Raw genomic sequence first — 19,584 nt, 5'->3', positions numbered from 1 at the left:
GAGTTAAGGTCCTGTTACACTGCTCCTACCTTGTCTTACAGTAAACACAGGAAGAAGGGCTGTGATAGCATCTTAATACTTGTTGCTCCACTGAATGCAGCTGAGAAAAGCAATATTGACTTACTGTGTACTCGCTCCTTGTAACCAGAACCACAACCCATACCATGATCACTACACAATCTCTTCATAACCTCTTAGCAAAACCAATAAACAGTCTCTCCTCAGGACTTTTTCTACTACAGGAATAGTCCAATTTAAAAACCACTAGCTTAGTAACACCCTCCTAATTAACAGTAAATGGGAGACCTGCTGTGAGTAACTGCCGACGTCCAGAAAGCAAATAAAAAGGAAATTAATTATCTTCTAAGTCATAAAATCCTAGAATGAATGAGGTTGGAAGGGACCTCTAGAGGTCATCTCGTCCAAACCCCTGCCCAAGCTGGGCCACCTAAAGCCAGTTGCCCAGGACCATCCAGATGGCTTTCGAATATCTCTAAGGATGGAGACTCCACAATCTCTCTGGACAGCCTGTGCCAGTGCTTGGTCACCCTCACAGTAAAAAAAGTGTTTCCTGATGTTCAGGGGGAGCCATCTGTGTTTGGGTTTGTGCCCATTGCCTCTGGTCCTGTCACTGGGCTACATTGAAAAGAGCCTGGCTCCGTCCTCTTTGCACCCTCCCTTGAGGTATTTATATTCATTGATGAGGCCTTCTCCTCTCCAAGGTGAACATTCCCACCTCTCTCAGTCTTTCCTCATATGTGAGGTGCACCAGTCCCTTAATCATCTTTGTGGCCCCTCACTGGACTCTCTACAGTATGTCATGCCTCTCTTGTACTGAGGAGCCCAGAAATGGACACTCCAGGTATGGCCTCACCAGTGCTGGGCAGAGGGGCAGGATCACCTCCCTTGACCTGCTGCCAATATTTTGTCTAATGCAGCCCAGAATACCATTTGCCTTCTTTCCTGCAAGGGCACACGTTTAGCTCATGTTCAACATCATGTCCACCCTAGGCCCTTTACTGCCAAGCTGCTTTCCAACTGGGTGGCCTCCAGCATATATCGGTGCATGGGGTTGTTCCTCCCCTGGAGCATGATTTTGCACTTACCTTGTTGAACTTCATGAAGTTCCTGTCAGCTCATTTCTCTGTGGCCTTGTTAAGCTCATCCACAGTGTGGACATCCAAACAGCCTAAGTGACAGCACCAACACAATTACCAGCACCAGACAGGATGGCTTTTTCTGCTCTTTACTATATATGACTGCTTCATTCACTTTTTTCCCCAGCTCAACAACTGGTCCAAGTATTTATCTGATGTGATGAATCAGTGAAGTGGGATCAAGAATTGAGGAACTCATATTTAATCCTGAAGGAGGCCACAGCCCCTTTTCCTTACTGTCATGGGTGGTGAACACAGTTTCCACCCTGTGTTCTCAGTACCCAAACTGCATTTATTGGAACATGCAGGTATTTCTACAAGGTTTAGAAACACTTCACTTGTAGTGAAGGGGGCACTTACTCAGTATTGTGTGTATCAATGGCGTGAAAAAGTTCATGCAGTTCTTCGCCACTCAGAACTCCGTCAGCAAAGTAAGCTTTGAATTCGTCAAAGGACAGTTTTCCATCATCTGAAACAATGAAGAAATGGAAAGTGCCTTAGTTTCATTTATGGTTTTGCTCATTTACTTCATGCAATAGAAGAGGAAACTATTAAAAAATTCTAGCTCTTCAGATTAAATGTATAAACTTTACATATTTGATCAAGGCACATAAAGAATACAGAATCATAGAATCGTAGAATGGTTTGGGTTGGAAGGGACCTCAAAGATCATATAGTTCCAAGCCCTCTGCCATGGCAAGGACACCTCCCACTAGGCCACGTTGCTCAAGGCTCCATCCAACCTGGTCTTGAACACTTCCAGGGATGGAGCATCCACAACTTCCTTAGGCAACCTGTACAAGTGTCTCACCACCCTTAGGGTGAAGAACTTCCTTGTATCTGGTCTAAACCTGCCCTCTCCCAGCTTCCAAATATTACTCCTTGTCCTATCACTGCAGGCCCTTGTAAAAAGTCCCTCCCCAGCCTTCTTGTAGGCCCCTTTCAGGTACTGGAAGGCTGCTGTAAGGTCTCCCTGGAACCTTCTCTTTGCCAGGCTGAACAAGCCCAACTCTCTCAACCTGTCCTTGTAGGAAAGGTGTTCCAGCCCTCTGACCATCTTGGTAGCCCTCCTTTGGACTCGTTCCAACATGATGCTAAATGCATTGGCTGTTGTATCAGAGTTCTCAGTTTGCCTGGTAAATCTGTTATTCTTCCTCCCTTTTATCTGTCAAGCAAAGGTAGTTTGGTTTCGGTAAGTATCTACTGACAAACACATCAATACAGTCCTGTCTTTGCCCTGATCCCATTCACTGTGGCTTTTCTTCGTTTTGCCCCATGCGTCCCCTATTTGCTCCCTGCCTGTGTCCTTACCTCTGCATGGAAGATTAGTGACCTCCTGAGACTGGCTGGGACAGAGAAAATCCAGGGAAATGCAAAAGCAAACATTTGTTGAAGGAACATGTTAGTTTAATGAAAATTTCTTCATCTGTCTAAAGCTATGTATTTCCCTTTCTTTTTCCTTCTCTTTCTTTCTTCTGCTCTCTGCCTCCCACATGGGAGACTGAGACTCAAGTGCACAATTCAGTAGCAGCAGGGATCTGAACTGGCTCTCATTTCCAGCTCAGGACACTAACCAATACACTGCACTGGTGTAGTGTATCAGCATTTTGATTCTCTCTTTCTTCATAAAATACATCTTTCTCAAAAAGCTCTATGCATGGTGTGTAATTCACAAAATAAATTAAAAATGTGTTTGACTGTCATGGAATAGGAAGCCAGCTTTGTGTCCTCTTCCACTGGAAAGAATTTCAGCTTATTTTCTTGGTCAGTATAGAAAACAATAACTTTCTATTTGCCAGGATGTAATTAATCTGGAGATTACACTAAAATACGGGAATGAGAAAACTTGTTTGGACACATACCAGAGGTCAGTCAAAAACCTCAGATGGATTTTCAGATGGGGTTTGAATTGGCCATTTAATATATAGTGAAGCCCAACTACGAAGAATTTGACTTTATTTTCTAAGCATCTGCTGTTTTCATTTGTTTGGGACAAAACCAATCCTCACTACATGGATCCCGATCTTCATCAATAACATGTTCATGTAGTTAGGAAGTGTCTGCAGGACTAATGGGACTCAGAGGGAAGGGAAGAACCATACAACATTTAGAAGAACAGTAAAGGGATGTACATTAATTCAAGAGGAGAAGGTCCCTATTACAGTCTCTACTACATTATTTACTGTAGTCTGTTTCTTCTGTTTCTTAAGTTAGCCTTAATTATAGCAAGCTCTTGACTGCATGAGGCAAAATTGTTGAGATGAGATGTGTGAAGCAGATTAATTCATCTGGCATTTTCAGGATGTTACCAGTCCAGATTGAGGCTCTATTCTTCTTCCAACAGATCAAACTTTGCACAACCATCAATGCTTTCTAAAGGGTGTTCCAATAACTACTAGAGCATTTCACTGAAGAAGTGATGGTACCTGTATCTCATCTCATGCATGTCTGATAATCCCAGAGAGGTTGCTATACTGCAGACTTTCCATGGATTTTTTTGAGGTTTTTTTTTTGATTAGTGATGTCAGAAATCGATAAAATTTGGACAGCCCATCCCACCCACAGGGTGGCCATGGCTGCAGTGACAGAAGTGGCAGACTTAGGCTATTGTCTGTTTTGGAAAGTAGGAGTTTGGGGTGCAAGCAGCATTAGGCTTTGTTAACTCTGTCCTCTAATCATATCACAATGAGTATTTAAACAACATCTGACAGTTAGCACAACTAATTTTTTCCTGAGTGTATGATTCAAGGCTGAGAAGGAAGCAGTTAAAGGAAGATATGTAAGATAATTCTGCATGATGAAATGACCTAGAGCCTGGATGGCGCTTTGAATGACGTTGTATAGAAGATGATGTGAGAAACCAACCAATGCTTTTCAGCAGCATGTCAAAAAAATGAAAGAAAGAAGTTTGTAAATAGAAAGCTGAGCCCACAGAAGTCCACAAGATTTCACCAGGGATCCCTCAGCCACAAGTGACATTTGCTTCTGTCCTGAAGAACAACTGTCTTCTTTTCTTTGCTGTGCAGGAATGACTTTGGAAGAAGTGCACGGGTCAGGATGAGGAAAATCCATAACCTCATTGTAACAGATAGGGCAATTTGTTCCTCATTGACTACTGTAGTGAGTTTTAAATGCAAGATTGATAATCAGCAAACAAAAGGTAAAGAATGAAGATCTAAACTGATTAAGCCTTTGCATGAAGCATAAAGAGTATTTTCAAAGCCTAACTCTTCATAACTTGGTTTTGGGTAGCACTAAATTTAAGTTCACATGTCTCTTTCTCTTCCTTCAGTAACATACTGAATCACTCATAGGGCACTAAACAACTGTAGAGGATAAGACTCAGATGTCCTAAGCACCAGACTAATCTACAACATATTGTGGCCTAATTTTATAGTGGTGAAGAATCTATCATAAAGGCAGTATCTGAATCATGTGACTACATACTGTACTACAGTGTGCAGACTTGAAGAGTAGAGCTGAGGAGTTTCCTCACTCTTTTGCTTGCTATTATTTCATAATTTCTTTGACTTGAATATATGGCTTCAAATATGTAATCTTCAAGAGGTTTCAAAATTGTACAAATTAAATGTCTGCTTCAACAAAAATATTTTGAAATGTTTAACATGAAAAGGCAGATTGTAGCTGGAGATAACCAGCACTACGATCAAAATAAAATGTCAAGATCTACAAGAGCTAAAAACCAAGATGGCACAATACTATGTTGAAGGTAGGCAATTTTCTTCGACAATGCTGCCATGATTACCTAATTGAGAATCTAAATACATTTGCCATTTGGCACTGGTTACAGAGTAGGAATATCAAACATTGAGCATGTCAAAATGAGCCTCTTTTCACAGCTATGCTTCCTTTGGCTCATAGAGATACAACCAATTGTTTAATCAAACTGCCTTGGCAGCTCTAGCCTTTGCTGGGAAGTTATACACTTCAAGAAGTCAAGGAACTAGTGATTTTTGGCAACTTCCCTGAGATAAACATATTATGAGTTTACTCATAGAACAGTCTGGGTATGACACAAACCCTGAAATATCTGTCTGTTTATCTCTGTTCTTCAGGATCATTGGCTTTACATCAATTCAGAAAATCAATTATCTGCCAACAGCCAGATTGGGCACTTTAGCTATTTTCTTTAAATGTTATCATCCAAGAGTAGACATCGCCTTTTGCTTCATTGCTATTTATTCTCAGTAACATTTTGAATGTTACTGACATTGACTGACGCATCATCGAGCTTATAGCTGGCAAAATCCAAGAAAGTTTGAACTTATGTGGTTACTTGCACACTTCATACATTTATGTTTACTAAAAAAAGCTCTGATTCTCCAGAGCATTTATCTGATTTTGTATCAGTGTAACTGTTTTGCTAGTGCAGCTGGGGACTCAGCTGCCGTGGCCCAGGCCACGCCTGTGCTTCCTCAGTGCTCAGATGAAGCTCAGACCCAACCCTTAACACATGCTCCTTGTGCTGTTTAATTGAAGACTTTTTTTTCAAGTGTCAAGAATGGTTTTTATTTTAAAGGCTGTTTTAGGTATCCTCAGCATGGCCTCCTTGGGGCACACATTGCTGCCCTTGGGGCGCTCCGATAAATACTGTTTTAAGTGCTTCAGGGTAGCTGAGCAGAAACCTCTATTTTAGATGCTTCAATCCTTGCCACTGGCAAAGTGAGAGAGGATGGATGATTCATGAAAGACAAACTTCTCTGAAGCCACACATCCCTTAGATAAATCAACCTTCAGCAGCGTTTGCCTTGGCAATGTTATCTCAAAGAAGCTGTTTTGCAAGCCTTGCTTCCTTTTGTGTATCTTCTCTGATGCCTTTCAAAAGCATGGTTTCTTCAAAAACAGGCACAATTGTCCATCCCCCTTGGAGCCAAAACACTCCTGACTGGCAGGCAAAACCATAAACAATAAAATGAAACTCCCCATGTAGCACTTGCAAGTTTAGAAATACACTGTGCTTTAGAGGAGCCTTCCTTCAGGTTATAATTGCATTCTTACATTTATTTCAGTAAATAGAAATCTAGATAGATTTTTTAATGTGCAAAATAGGCCCAAGTGATATCCCCCAACTAGTCTTCTCCAGAAACACTAGTAATCTCCAGGACACATTTTGGATAGTTTATGACTTCAATAGACAGCAGCATATCTGACAAAAGAAAGCCACACACATATTCTCTTTTTGAGTTGAAAGATTACTTCAGTGAGTGAAAAGATATCAAGCAAATAACAAACAAGGGCATGTATATATTTGGAGTCTACGTGCCCAAAGATGATGGCAAATGGTGAGTCTGCAGCCACTGAAGGAAGTTATGGTGATGTAGAGGAGCAGGATATCTTGCAGAGATGCCAGCAAATGCTGGAGGACAACAAAGCAGTTTCCAGTCCCACCTATTTTGGGCTTCTTGTTAGGACTGCGAGCCTTTCCTAGCAGTCAAACATGCATGTGGGCTCCACAGAGGACCACCAAAGCAATCTTTCCATAGCAAGAGCCACACCAGATGGAGCTTCTATGGCTGAATGACAGCCCTAGGTCTTATGGCAACTGGAAGAGCCACATGGAAGACCTTACTGCAATCAGAAGGAAAAAACCCACTGGGCTAAACCTTATCCTGGGGTTCACCTTGGTGCAATGGGATTTAGAAAGCAAAGCCCATGGCACTGTCCCAGCCCAAACAGATGGTGCCCAGCCTGCCTTCGGGCTGAAAATGTGTTCACTGCCAGGGCAGCCGGGTTATTTAGGGTCTGAGGCTCTACAAGCACAGTCCTCTAACCTTCTAGAGCAAAAATTAGCAAAGGGAGAACAGATAACAAGAAGTGAAAGCAATTAACTCTATGGCAGAAAGTATTTATTCCCCAGGAAGGTACAACAGGGACTAGGAAATGACAGTGCTCAAAATGAAGTAGTCACTTCTGCCATGGGAAAAGCAAGGGCTAAAAACACAGCCCCATCCAGGCCCTCACAGTTCTCAATGGGAGCTGACTTCCTAAATCCCTTGTGGGAGTTGTGACAGCCCTTTATGGCTTTTTGAAATCTGGCTGCCTTTGAAGAACTTCAAGTGCCTCACTCAGGCCACAGTCCCCTGCGTGGCTGAAGCAAACACAGGGGGAAGGCAGCACAGATGTAGGTTGTCCTCCCAGCTTACCTGCTCCCAGGGACCTGCTGTGTAACTTGCCTTTTTGGAAGACACTAATAGGCCATAACTGATGTAAAAGGTTTGGATCTGAGCACTTGAGTGCTAACAGATATTGCCCTATACACAGAGAAAACAAGGTGTGGGGAGGGCACAATAACAGACACAGACAGACTGAACCAGATGCAGAAAGTTGAAAAAACCCCTGATTTACTGCCATACGGCACATAGGTTGGAAACAGACCAAGGAAGAGCTGACAAAATAATACATTTCAGTGTGTGAAAGAGTATGCCAACAATATCCGCTGGGTCCTAGGCATATGAGTTTGCATAAAAAAAGTACAGACATAGGTTAAAGCTTTAAAGATTCTGGGCAAACGCACTAAGCTTTCACTGACTCTGATCTGTATCGAGTGTTGATATAATCAGAAATAATGATTTTGAACCACTATTCCAGCTGTTATGCTGGAAAAGCTTAGCACATGTAACCAAGTAGTCCCAAGGGGACTAGGCTAAGAGGGAAAGGGTTTAGGTTTAAAGGTAGGCATTTTGTCTTTATAGAAATAATGTTTGGAATCTGGAGAGCAGAGTGCAGCCTTGCAGCACCTGAAGTACCCAGGGAGGTGGGATGGGGAATCCCACCCCAGGCAGAGCCTGGGCTCTGAAACAGGAGCCAGAGTGGTGTCCGCAGCAGATCCAGATGGTCATGAAGCAAACAGCAGCATTGTGAGAGTCCCTGGAGGCTGTGCTACAAGGGTTTTGCCTTACGAATACATTTTACCAGTACTGATTGAATAATCTGGGAGTTGAAATCAGCAATGCTCTGGCTCCCATTCAGAATATATGTGCTGTAGTCATGCAGTAAATGTATAGCTCAAACGCAGCCACTATGATGTTAAGACCTGGCACTTTGGAGTATCATGGTGCATAGAGTTTCCCCCAGAATTCCTGCACATGGCTGTTTTTCTCAAGGAAAGGCACACAAGGGCTGGGTCACCCTGTCATGCAGTGACGTATCAGGCCAGTCCATGTACGTAGAGGGGAGAGCCCATGTACTGCTGCAGCTGCGTCTGTGCAGCACTGCTGGGGGCAGTCTATGGGCTGGCTGAAGACCTCATGAGATGCCAAGACATTGTGGACCCAGATTAGAGGATACTGGCCAAGGAAAAACGCTGAAATCAGGGACCTGGCAAGCCTTGCTTTGATATAACTCTAAAACTTCTCTTGAAAAAGCTTAATCCCCTAAGTGGCGATCTCCAGACCAACTCTGATGGTTCACATTATGGTGATTCAAGAGATCCCCTTCCTGAGGTGCTTCCCCTGCCTCTCCCAGGCGTATTCACTCAGTCCTCTGGGATGGCTTAAATTAGCACTCTGGGCTACAAGCTAGAGCCACTGATAAGTCACCATTTGAAGACTGCTGTAGTGAGGCAGCTATCACCCTGCCAGAGCTCAGCTGGAGACACATGAGCAGGCACAGCTGTTAGAAGACTCACCCGCAAAGTCAGTGTTTGTCCTGCAATGACACTGTCAATAAATAATGAATATGAAAATACCTATTTTGATGTCTGCAAAACTCACTCTAAAGTGAGCATTGTCAGATTTCCTCTTGATCATTGTACAGGCGCAGCTTGGTGGCTTTTTGGTTATTCTGTGGAAATTTTGCCGGGTGACTCAAATGTGCGTGCTCTGTGAATCAGTGGTCACTGACACCAATGGAAGCTATAGGATGCTACTGCTGCACTCCGTTGCCTTATTTTAAAGAGTCCTTTATGACCTGTGTTTTTTTGTGGGGCTAATGTTCTCATGGTTTTAGACCTGGTCTGAAATCCCCAGCCCACTGCACTCAACAACAATTTTGCTACTGCTGGAGTGCTGTATGTCTTATAGAGGGTACTGGGGGACTTTTCCTATATAATTTCTTATGCTAAAGGCAGGAGAGAAGGTATTGTTAGTATTATCATGCTGTACAGTTTCAGAATTCTACATCTAAAAGTGTGATGCCCCTGCTCTATGTCATGGTCATCAGGGGGTGCTGAATGAAGACCCATGACAGAATGAAATTAGTCTCATCTGACTGTATTTTTCATTTTACAGATTCTAGTTCAACGCAATTATAAAAACCACACTTCTAGGGGGAAAAAAGCAAAGCTTTCAGTGAGTGCCTGTTTAAAATGTCAGAGGAAAAAATGAAATCAAACATAAATGTGCTGGTTTTGGCATTAATAATATTTTGTTGCTGGTCTGTTCTGGGTGTTTGATATTCAGGTTTGGCAATCTCTGGAGCTTTAGTCTTGCTTTGTTTAGTCATTTTTTTAAAATTTTCCTTCATTTGGTTGCAGTCATTCCTGACTGCCTGCAGCATACTGTTTACTGTGTTTCTTACAGTGAAGAAGTTCTTTTTTTTTTTTTTGAAAATCTCTACTTCTACAGCAGATATTACCTATGGTGTTTTCAAGTATCTCCCTCTTAGGGAGCTTAAGAATGTTTGAGATATAGCTTATACTCAGTGCTTTTTCATAACAACTGACTTATATTTGCAAATCAATGACAGCATCTATATATAGACTATCTTTTCTAAACTTGTCATAGTAGAGCTGCCCTTTTGTTACCTCCTGCTTGGAGCTGATCTGAGGGTTTGGAGGCAGAAGCTGTAAGTTTGGAACAAGGCCATAATCAAATATCATTTCTAAACTTGTATAGGGGAAAGAGACAGCTGAGAGGTCCTCCTTCTGGAGGACATGGCTGGGGGTCACTCTCTCCTCCTTCCAGGTTTAACTGGATGGCTATTTCCACACTGAAAAGTGTTAAGGGGAGTTTTAAATGCCAGGGCATGCCATGTTCCCAGAGCCAGAGAGGAAGCTCATGCCTTAAAGGGTGGTTATTGTGCTGGGACTTATGCTCAGCAGCCCACAGCCAGGTAAGCACGCCACTGGACTCAGAGTCATTCATTTCCACCTTCATAAGAGACCTGAAGCAGCAGGCCCTCCTCAAGTAAAAGGTGGAGATGATAAAGTAGAAAGGGAAGAGAAGCCCTCTTCTCCCACAGGAGGGAAGAGGAATGACCCCCACCACGACACAGGCAAAAGCAGGGCACTGCTCTCCAGTTATTGTTTGCCGCTCCCTGACTCTGGTCAGTGCTGAACTATTGGTGTTGAAGCACCTTCCTTCAGCTGAAAGAAGACTTACTTTTGCAAGATCGAGAATAGCATTCTCAACAGATTATTACTTTTTTTCTTCTCCATTTTGACAGACTGTTTGTGATTGGATTTCTGCAACATAGTCTACTTGAATTTCCATTCCTGTGCTAACAGGAGGGAACTATAGCATGAGGCTATACTAATAGGGCACATGTCAAAGCTGCATGGTCAGAAGAGGCCCCAGGGTGACCTTTACAACAACTGATACCAACAACACTTGATTGCAAATCACTGCAAGGCTAATGGGGTGCCCCATGTCCTCTTAGGATAGCAGAAGGTAAGAGAAACACCTCATGCAGACAAGCAGGAGGATAAGCACATGCAGGTGCTGCAGTCACCTGTGTGTGGGGCAACGACTGTTGCCTGTGAGACAACGGAGGTAAAAAATTATCTTGATTAGGAAAGACTGCATTTGGCAGTTCTAGTTTTCCATATTTCTTGTCCCTGCTGGTTAGGGACAAGATTTTACTTTTTGAGAGGAATTTAATGAGTTTGATTTTGTTTTAAATAGCAAAAGGAATTAAACAAAAAAAACCCCAACTTTCCTTTTAGCTGAAAATTTTTCCAAATTAACTTTCTTTTGAACGTATGGAGTTTTGCAAAGTAAACCTGACCCAAACTTCATTTTAACATGCAAACCTGAAACTTCTTTCCAAAAGGTCAATGTGCAACATCTCGCCTTTATGAAATTGCTTTTTTTCCCTCAGGGTTTTCTATTGCTTTTGTCAGTATTATAAACCATACATTCCTTAGAAATGCAGTATTCCTTCCCTATGCCTTGTTTTCCTCCTAAGAAAATCACAGAACCTTTTCAGTTGTGGGAGCAGTGTGGATCTGCTCCATACAAAGCAGAGCTGCTCAGCATGAAATAAGAACTATAGATGGAGTTTATGAAACTGATCCTCTTGTGGAAGCTGTGCATAGCTGATATTTCCAGAAATGGAAGGGTAACAGAATGATATATGTACCGGGGCTGGCAAAGAAAGAAGCCACCACCCAAAAAGAAAGAACATTTGTGTGGCTTCTTTCAAATAGGGGAATTACTGTTTGATAAAGGAGTTTCTCAGTGAAACCCAGCTGTCATAAATCATCATAATATTTTTGAGCAACAGCAATTCAGCAGCATTTCTTCGCTCTTTCAGTCGCTTATTTTATACTGTCTTTGCAACAATAGTTGTCTTTTCTTGTTGTGGAAAACTAACCTGAAGTCCCACAGTCCCTAAATTCATAGTAAGAACACTATCTCCTATAATACTCTTATTTATCAGCATGATCCACTTTTTTGGATATATTTTTTTCTAGCTGTCAAGCGAGTATCTAGTAAGGGTTTTGATGTTAAAGTTTTGGAGGTATTTTAATCTCACAGAGTGAATCAATATGGCAACTCTGAGAAAGACATATTAGAAGTGTATGGGAGAACCTAACAGGGCCATGCCATGGACAACAGTACTTGTTACTGTAAGCCAATACCTGGTTTCCTGTAGCCCAGAAGGGTGACACTGAAAGTGTAAGTATCCCAGTCATTAACAAAAGCAAATAACCTGTGTTGACAACAGTGTAAACACATTAGGTAAGTGTTCACATATCCAATAACCTTTCTGAGAAGGTACTTAACTTCCTAGCCTTAAAACAAATCTTCCTATTAATGTGGCATGAGCCTGCACAGTGCTAGGTTAGCAAAGTGGAAGTCCCCTGGGCAACTGATAGGTGAGCAAACACAATTAAGCAGGTAAGAGCTGAAACTGTTTCAAGTTCATGGACTTAAATGAATAGAACTAAAGTGACTGAACTTAGCCACTTTTCTCCCAATAATATGTTGTAAAATATCCATATATAGGTGCGAATGCCACTGACCAAAGTCTCTGGGGCTGATGTGGTTTCGTATTGTTCTGGAACAAGCAAGTCTGTCACTGATCGTGTGAGCTGTTTCCCCTATTTTAATAGCAACATATAAGTAATAAACTGTGTGGTAACCCCACTGAGGACTGGAATTCTTCCTGACCACTGAAGTGCTGTGGATCCAGCAGGGCTGGGACAGAGGTTGATCTCAAAGTCCAGGTCAGGGACAAGAAGCTGAAGTGGCTCTTTATGACTCCAGGGGGATGACGACCTCTGCTCTGCACCAGGCGCTCTGGCTCTCATCAGTCTTCAGGGCAGGCACGTAAATATCTATTCCAAACACCATGAGGAGGTCTGTGGCGGATGCTGGCAGAGCTTGGCTGTGGTTGGCATGTAGCTAAGCTTGAAAGGTACTGCTGAAGGGGAAGGTCCTTCTCCTCCCTATCCCAGCCCTCACCTTGGGATTCAACTTGCACCATCACTGCCCTTGCAAGCCACTAGCAAGCTGACCAAGGAGATAACAAAAAAAACCTACCAAAAAACTCTCACCGTGATGGATTTTGTGGTTCCTGAGCTCTCTGAAGGAGCCTGCCATGGTCTTGTAGGAAGTGCCACTTGCTGCTCACAAGCTGGGGCAGGAATAGCAAACAGAGGTGGGCTGTGGGGGTGGGATTGCCCTCTCAGCAACAGTAAATGGTTATTCAACAGGCTCAGCTATACATCAAACCATGTGGCAGCCCTTCACTGCCCAATAGTTCATCCTTGAAAGTTATTCTCTCTGATTTTCTCAATGGTATTCATTTGCCTTGAGCCACCTGAAAGTACACTTTATCAAACCTGCACAATAACTGTTTTCTGAGGATTGACTGGGAATTACTTGTCAGGGATAAACCTGTCTGAGCTGTGGGTTTGACACTCTGCAATGCTTTCAGGAAAAGACTGAAGTCTGGCCCATGCTTCTGCAAGACGTCAAATCTCCCTTCTTCCCGTACTTCGGTATTACAGTGCTAAATAATTGCAAGCTTGTGCTTCCTTCTTGTCCTCTAAGTTCTAACTCTGGTTATCTGAGTTAAGTATGAATACTACTATGGTAACTGCAGAGCTACAGAAGCTCTTCATAGCCTCAAACATACTGAATCTAACACTCTGTGTGACACAATGATGTAGTAGTGGCTTAATTTATCTTCCAGGGCATGTGGCACTAAAACGACGATGTAATTTGTCCAAAATTGTGCAGCAATGTTGAGATGGGAAAAAGAATTAAATTCAGGTTCAAGACCATGTCTCTGTATACCAGCAAAAAACTCCAGTACTTACACTTCTGGTCCTTACAGCAAGGACCTTTCCCTGTTGCGGCCAAAACCGGAGCATTTGTGAAGACTTAGAGTACTATGCTTCAACTTACTGAATTTAAGTAAGAAAAAAAAATATGTATGAAAGGAAAATTGGTCAGTAGCATGAGGGCAAAACTTTTGATTAAGAACATAAAAAACTCATTACTTTTGTGTTATAAATATGTGAGTCTAATTCAAGTTTTTATTCTACCTACTGACACGTGGAAAAAATTCGTAACTGCAAAATGTAGGAAAGAAGTCTGATTGCCGTGTATAGCCTATGGTGTTTTTAAAAATAAGGTGGAGCTAATAACAAGTATTTCAAACCTTCTTGTGAACACAATGCCACTAAGAAAACACCCATGTGCACCCAAAGTGCAAATCAAACACACCGGACAAATTGTGAAAGCACAAGATCTACCCTTAAACAGCCTGTAGGGAGGATCAGTGCACAAGCAGATACATTGCATTGAACCTGTAGAAAACATAAAATTACATGAGGGATGGCTGTTTTTCCTATTAGGATGTTTAAAGCATGACTTAAAATGCTGAATCAATGATGGATCTTTTTTTCCCAAAGGGATGGGGGAAGACGCATGACGGGTCTTACCATTCTTGTCTGCTCTTCTTAATATCTAAACAAAAAAAGAGAGAGAACAGAATCACTTTTTTTTGTTGTGGGTTTGTTGGGGTTTTATTCATATGGGTTAATAGCACAAATGCTGTATTTAGTGGGCATTTATAGTTTGAGCTTTACATCATATTTTCACAAGGCTGCATAAAATTGAAAAGCCCTTAGTATGTCTCCATCCTTCCCTCAGAGTATTGCTTTCTTTAACTCCTCCTGTGCTGCGTGCACTGAAAGCTGGGAGGATGGACAGAGCATCTATGATTGCGAGAAAGACTCAGGGTTTGTGTGGGTGGAGGAAGCAAAGAGGTAAGTTAGGAGAGGAGCCAGGTGGCATGAAGGGATCAGACTGGGTGTGGGAGGCAGAGAGATCAGATGTGTGGGAGCAAATTTAAGGATTACTCTGATAGCAAGTCGAAACCAGATACAGAAGAAAATGGAAAGGGAAAGCAGAGGTTTATAATCTGGGAAGGCAAAGGCAGTGAGAAGGTGCCTGCTGTAGATTCCTCCCTGCAATACTTCTGCCACGAAAACTGTATGTGACCCCAGCTTACCCTCACGGTGTGCAGGTCTGCCTCTTTTCCCCACTGGAAATAGCACCTGCTGGAGAAGCTGTTTAAATTTATAGGTCAGAATCTATAACTCCTTGTGCAAAGTCCAAGAAGATGATCCTGGGGGGTGCATCCCAGGAGAAGACGTGGCAGAGTCTTGCAGGCCCAGTTCTGCCATCAGCAGGTGGACACAGCACCAACCCATCTGGGACTGTATGCAGGTGCACTGGCCCTGTCTTACTGCTGGTGACATGCTGGCATGCCCGCCTGTCCCTGCTGGAGTCTCACCGCAGGTACCACCACCATATTACTCCATGCTTTGAAGAAGGGATCAAGGATAGGGAGTGAAAGTGACAGAGGGGGTCTCCTCCAGTCTCTTTGCTCCCTGCTCTCCACATGAGGTGTTTTTGCTGTGACACCGGTCGCCATGTTATACTTCAGATATGTGCAATTGCCATCCATTGTCACCCTGCTACGTTTCTGGATGTAGTCCCCATCAGTACTTCAGCCTGAGCTGCAACAAGGAGTTGTCTGGGCACCACTATAACAAGTAAGATGACATCTTCCCTCCTTATATATCCAAATAAATCATATATTGTAACGCAAATTTCAGTATGAGGATCGGACTGTTCGGGGGTTTTAAATTTTTACTCAAACTGGAAATTTTCTCCTAATGAGAACTAAAGACTAAATGCAGAGCAAAGGAAAGATCATTAAAAGCATTATTAGAATAAAATACAAACTTTCTACAATCCTCATGAGGTAAAATACAGTCCTAAGTTCCTGGCAGATTTGGCTGGATTTTTTGGGGAACTGTTGTTGGTCTTTCTCCTATCTCATTGGCAAGCAGCCTTGTTTCCTTTTTGTGTCACCTGAAGGAAAAGCCAGCCTGCTTGTCAAGGTACCCACTTCCATGCTGCCTGTAGGACTTGGTGCTGATCTGCAGTTAGTAGCCACACATGAACAGATGGCAAAGCCAGCGTGCTGAAAGGTTTTGCAGATTTTGAGCAGCAAGTGGAGATTTGTGAAATTTGGGGAGGGTGGAGAAACACAATGCTCTGAGATCTAATGGCTTTCTTCTGCCCAGTTACATCTGATAAAAGGGAACAGTGGGTGCCCCCAAGCAGATGCATATCACAGGGGCTGGTGCTGAAACCCCGCTCCTTGCCTTGCAGCTGCCTGGGCTGAGCTGCCACTGTGGGCACGTGCGCAAGTGTGTCTGACAGGAAAGAGCAAGGTGTGCTTCAGGGAGGTGATACATGCGCGCAGTATGGACCCAAGCGGTATTAACAGATGGACAGTGACTAGTACTATGAGTAGCAAGGGCCCATGCAGGGCCGCATGGGTGTTACAGCCACACTGCTTGATGCAGCCCACAGCTTGTGCAAAACTATGCGAGCAAGAGCCCCAGCTGCTCCGGCTTGGCTTATGGATGTATAGAACTGGGACAGCTGTACTCGTGGAGTTTCAATCAACTAAAGTGCCCCATAAACACGGGTCAAGGGTGGCAAAAGTTTCTGCACAAGTAATTTTTCTTTTTTACTTCAAATTATTTTCAATTAATTTATTTTTATGTATTTATTAATTATTATTTACATTTTGGATTAATTACTTTTAATTACTTTTTTAAAAAACACCTTAAGAAAAATGTTAAAATCTTTGGACAGTTGATAGGGACTTTGACACAAAACCTGGGAGGAGGTTGCATTAGAAATTAGGTCTGACTCTCATTTGGTCTCTGCCTGTCCCCCAGGGGACCAGGACCTTAGACCATGCCCTTTCTGTGCAGCCTTACGGCTAATCTCTTGCCGCTTAGACTAACTTACAGTTAAGTGTATATATAAATGGAGGTACTTCACTGAGGGGTAATCACAGAGCTGCACACCCCAAAATATCTATGGCGTGAGTGCTCTCTCACAGGAGGAAGGGCCTCCAGGGTCCCGTGCCTGCTTTGAAGCAGGCAGAGGCTAGGTTTGAATTTAAGGTTTTCCTCCAGAGGTAAGAGCAGCAGTAGGGCAGCAGCCCCCTCACTCATTTTCACCAGTTTTGTGAAAGGCATCTGCTTTTCTATAAATACGAAACTGACATCGGTTTAAAAAATTGCTGAAAATTAAATAATTTTCATTTGAATATTTTTTACTTTGGGTGAAATCAAGTTTTCAGTTTATCAGATATTCTGATCATGAGCAGTTTCCTTACCCAGTGTCTGAGTTAAACTGGGGAGTTGGCTCCATTTAAGGTTTTTTAACTCCTTCATGGCAACTTAGGTTTCTCTTCTGTCTTTGTGATGTATGCCTCTAATTCTTTTTCTCTTACAAGTGGTATTTATAAGACAAAAAAGCTGCAGTTTCATTATACACTTGAGCAGAAATGATAAAAGTCAACAAATAGTCTAAGTTAAATGATTTATCATGAAGAAATCAGGAGATGAGCAGATGGGGGCTGCTTGAAATAATTTGGGGAAAAAATCGGGGAAGTTAATGTGGGCACATTAGAGAGAACATCTACATAAAGGATCCTCCAATACAGAACATCTCATTTACAGCTGATGTTGTGGACTAACCCCAGTATAAGAGCTGGTCTGAAGTAGATCAGAGTTAGTAGTAGAGTTGGTCTGAAGATTTGTAGGTCTCATCAAGGATGCGATACTTTGGAGAGCTTTGGGTGGGAGTTTGCCTTTTATCTGGGACTTGCCTTGGACCAAAGAAACGCTTTGTGGTCGGCAGGTTTGGACAAAAAACCTTACAGCTGCATCTTGTGAGATGCCGAGCCTTGCTGGTGATCTAGCACAGCACCCCTGAGGAGCAGGGTACACAGGAGGGCACCTCGCTGGGCACTCCCTCAAGGGGCTGAAGGGCTCAGAGTTGCACCTCAGATCATCAGGGTCTAATGGGATGGGGGGGGAGCCTGCATAGTTTCATAAAAAAGACTTTTCCAGCGCGAGAAACTCTTCAGTGAAAAGCCCAGGGGGAAAAAAAAATAAAAAAATCCAAGCAATGTATTTTGAAAAGTGACAGCTTTTTCACCCAGCACCTGTCCTAACCACCCCCAACTGTGAACCTGCTCTCCTCACACATACACGACGCCATCAGAAGTGAACTTACTCTCTCCATTAACATTTTAAAAATAAGGAAAGGGGAAGGGGAAAGGAAAGGGGAAGGGGAAAGGAAAGACTTGCTGGGCTTCACCCCCTTCCACCCCAGGGAGGAAATCATGGCTCCAGGAGGAAAAAAAAAAGACAAAAAAAAGACAAGGAAAAAAAAAGAAAACGACGACCCCCCCCCCCCCCCCCCCGGCCAACCCCTCTCAGCCGCTGCCTTTGCTAGAGGGAAGGGTTCACGTCAAGGGTGCCGCGTACTCACATCGCGGAAGATGCGCAGCCCCGCTCCCAGCGCCGCCGCCATCCGCCCGCCGCAGCCGCCGGCCCCGCCCGCAGCGGGAAGCGGGCCGCCCCTCCGGCCCCGGGGCGGGCTGCTTTGCCTGGGGGCCGAGCCGCACGCCCCGCCTCGCCTCTCGCTGGAAAAGCACCCCAAAAGAGGCTGGCGAAGAAGCTGCTATTGCTTCTTCTCACCCTTGAGGGTACGGGGAAGAGTTTGTCCCCCTCTGCTCTGCAGCCACCTTGTTGCACCTTTAAAGCGTCTTCGTGGCTAGGCTTGCTTTCTCTCCGTGAAAGAAACTTGGCTCTTGGCCGGGTCAAGTTCATCGTCATTTTGGCTGCTTTCCCCTTCCATACGGTCACTTGGGGGAGATCCTTCTCGAACCACAAGACCCCAGGCTGAACACGCTTTGAAGTCTCAGCAGTGCAGAGGGGACGTGGGGCGTAACTCTCCTTTCCATGGCTGATGCAGGCATCACGATAAGCTGTGCTCTCTAAAAGCACTCTAGCTTCAAACTAAGGTCCTTAAATTTAATATGCCCCTCAAAGTGGCCTGGACAAAAATCAGGGGCTGAGGGGACCTGGGAGTGCTGGTGTTTCCGGAGGGGAGCCAGTGGGGAGCTGTGGGGTGGGGCAGGAGCGGGCCCTGTGGGGCGAGGGCAGGTGAGGAGGAGGATGCTGAGGTCAGGGGGAGAGCTCTGAGGGAAACTTCCCTCTCCTCTCACTTCAGATGTGTGCCAAGAGGTTATTACATGGCCATTGCCTAACGGGGGCTTTGTCTTCGTTCTCCCACCACACACCACCAGCAGATGGCATTGCAATTATACATTATATATTACAATAATATTATATATTATACATATATATTATATTATTATATATTATATTCTTCATAACAAATGTTAGCATGAAAATTTTACTTTAAAACACCTTCAGGTATGAAAAGCCTTGGCCATGACATGACTTGCTGTGTGTGGGTCTTCCTGCTTCTTCCACCTCCCTTTCCACGTTTCAAAAGAAAACCTGAGAAAGGGGTGAGGGAACTGTCCAAAAGGAAAACCAAGGCCAAGAAATTTTTATCTCACTTCCGAAAGATGGCTTGAAAAAGAGATGGGAAAGTCATCTCAGTCTATTTTTGCTTTTTAATAATACTGAAAGGCTTTCATTTAGTCTGATTTTTATGATGGAAATATGGGGATGTATTTCTTTCCAGAGAGAGAAAAGAAGAAAAAAGTCCAAAGGTTGTCTCAAAAACCAGTAGGGTGAGTGGACAGAAGGAAAAGCTTCTTTAGACTGTAGAGGGGCTTGTTTTTGTTAACCGTTGTAACAACAACAATAACAATTTCT

At 43.5% G+C, this 19,584-nt stretch overlaps 1 protein-coding gene across 1 annotated transcript in view; it reads right to left on the bottom strand.

Annotated features, from left to right (window-relative positions):
• Window positions 1–15,290, bottom strand: part of NECAB1 (N-terminal EF-hand calcium binding protein 1) — a 67,270-nt gene extending 51,980 nt beyond the window's left edge. Inside the window, exons 1-3 of the mRNA XM_086466017.1 lie at window positions 15,150–15,290; window positions 14,293–14,317; window positions 1,518–1,626 (exon numbers count right to left, since the gene is read on the bottom strand). Of these exons, the coding sequence (XP_086322143.1) occupies window positions 1,518–1,626; window positions 14,293–14,317; window positions 15,150–15,290 (275 nt within the window). The remainder of the gene's footprint in view (window positions 1–1,517; window positions 1,627–14,292; window positions 14,318–15,149) is intronic.
• Between the last annotated feature and the right edge of the window lie 4,294 nt (window positions 15,291–19,584).

The sequence above is a fragment of the Leptosomus discolor genome, chromosome 5 (assembly GCF_034619465.1).
Source record: "Leptosomus discolor isolate bLepDis1 chromosome 5, bLepDis1.hap2, whole genome shotgun sequence".
NCBI classification, from domain to species: Eukaryota; Metazoa; Chordata; class Aves; order Leptosomiformes; family Leptosomidae; genus Leptosomus; species Leptosomus discolor.
The sequence above is the reverse complement of the archived record's forward strand: the minus strand, read 5'-3'. Positions and strand labels throughout refer to the sequence as shown.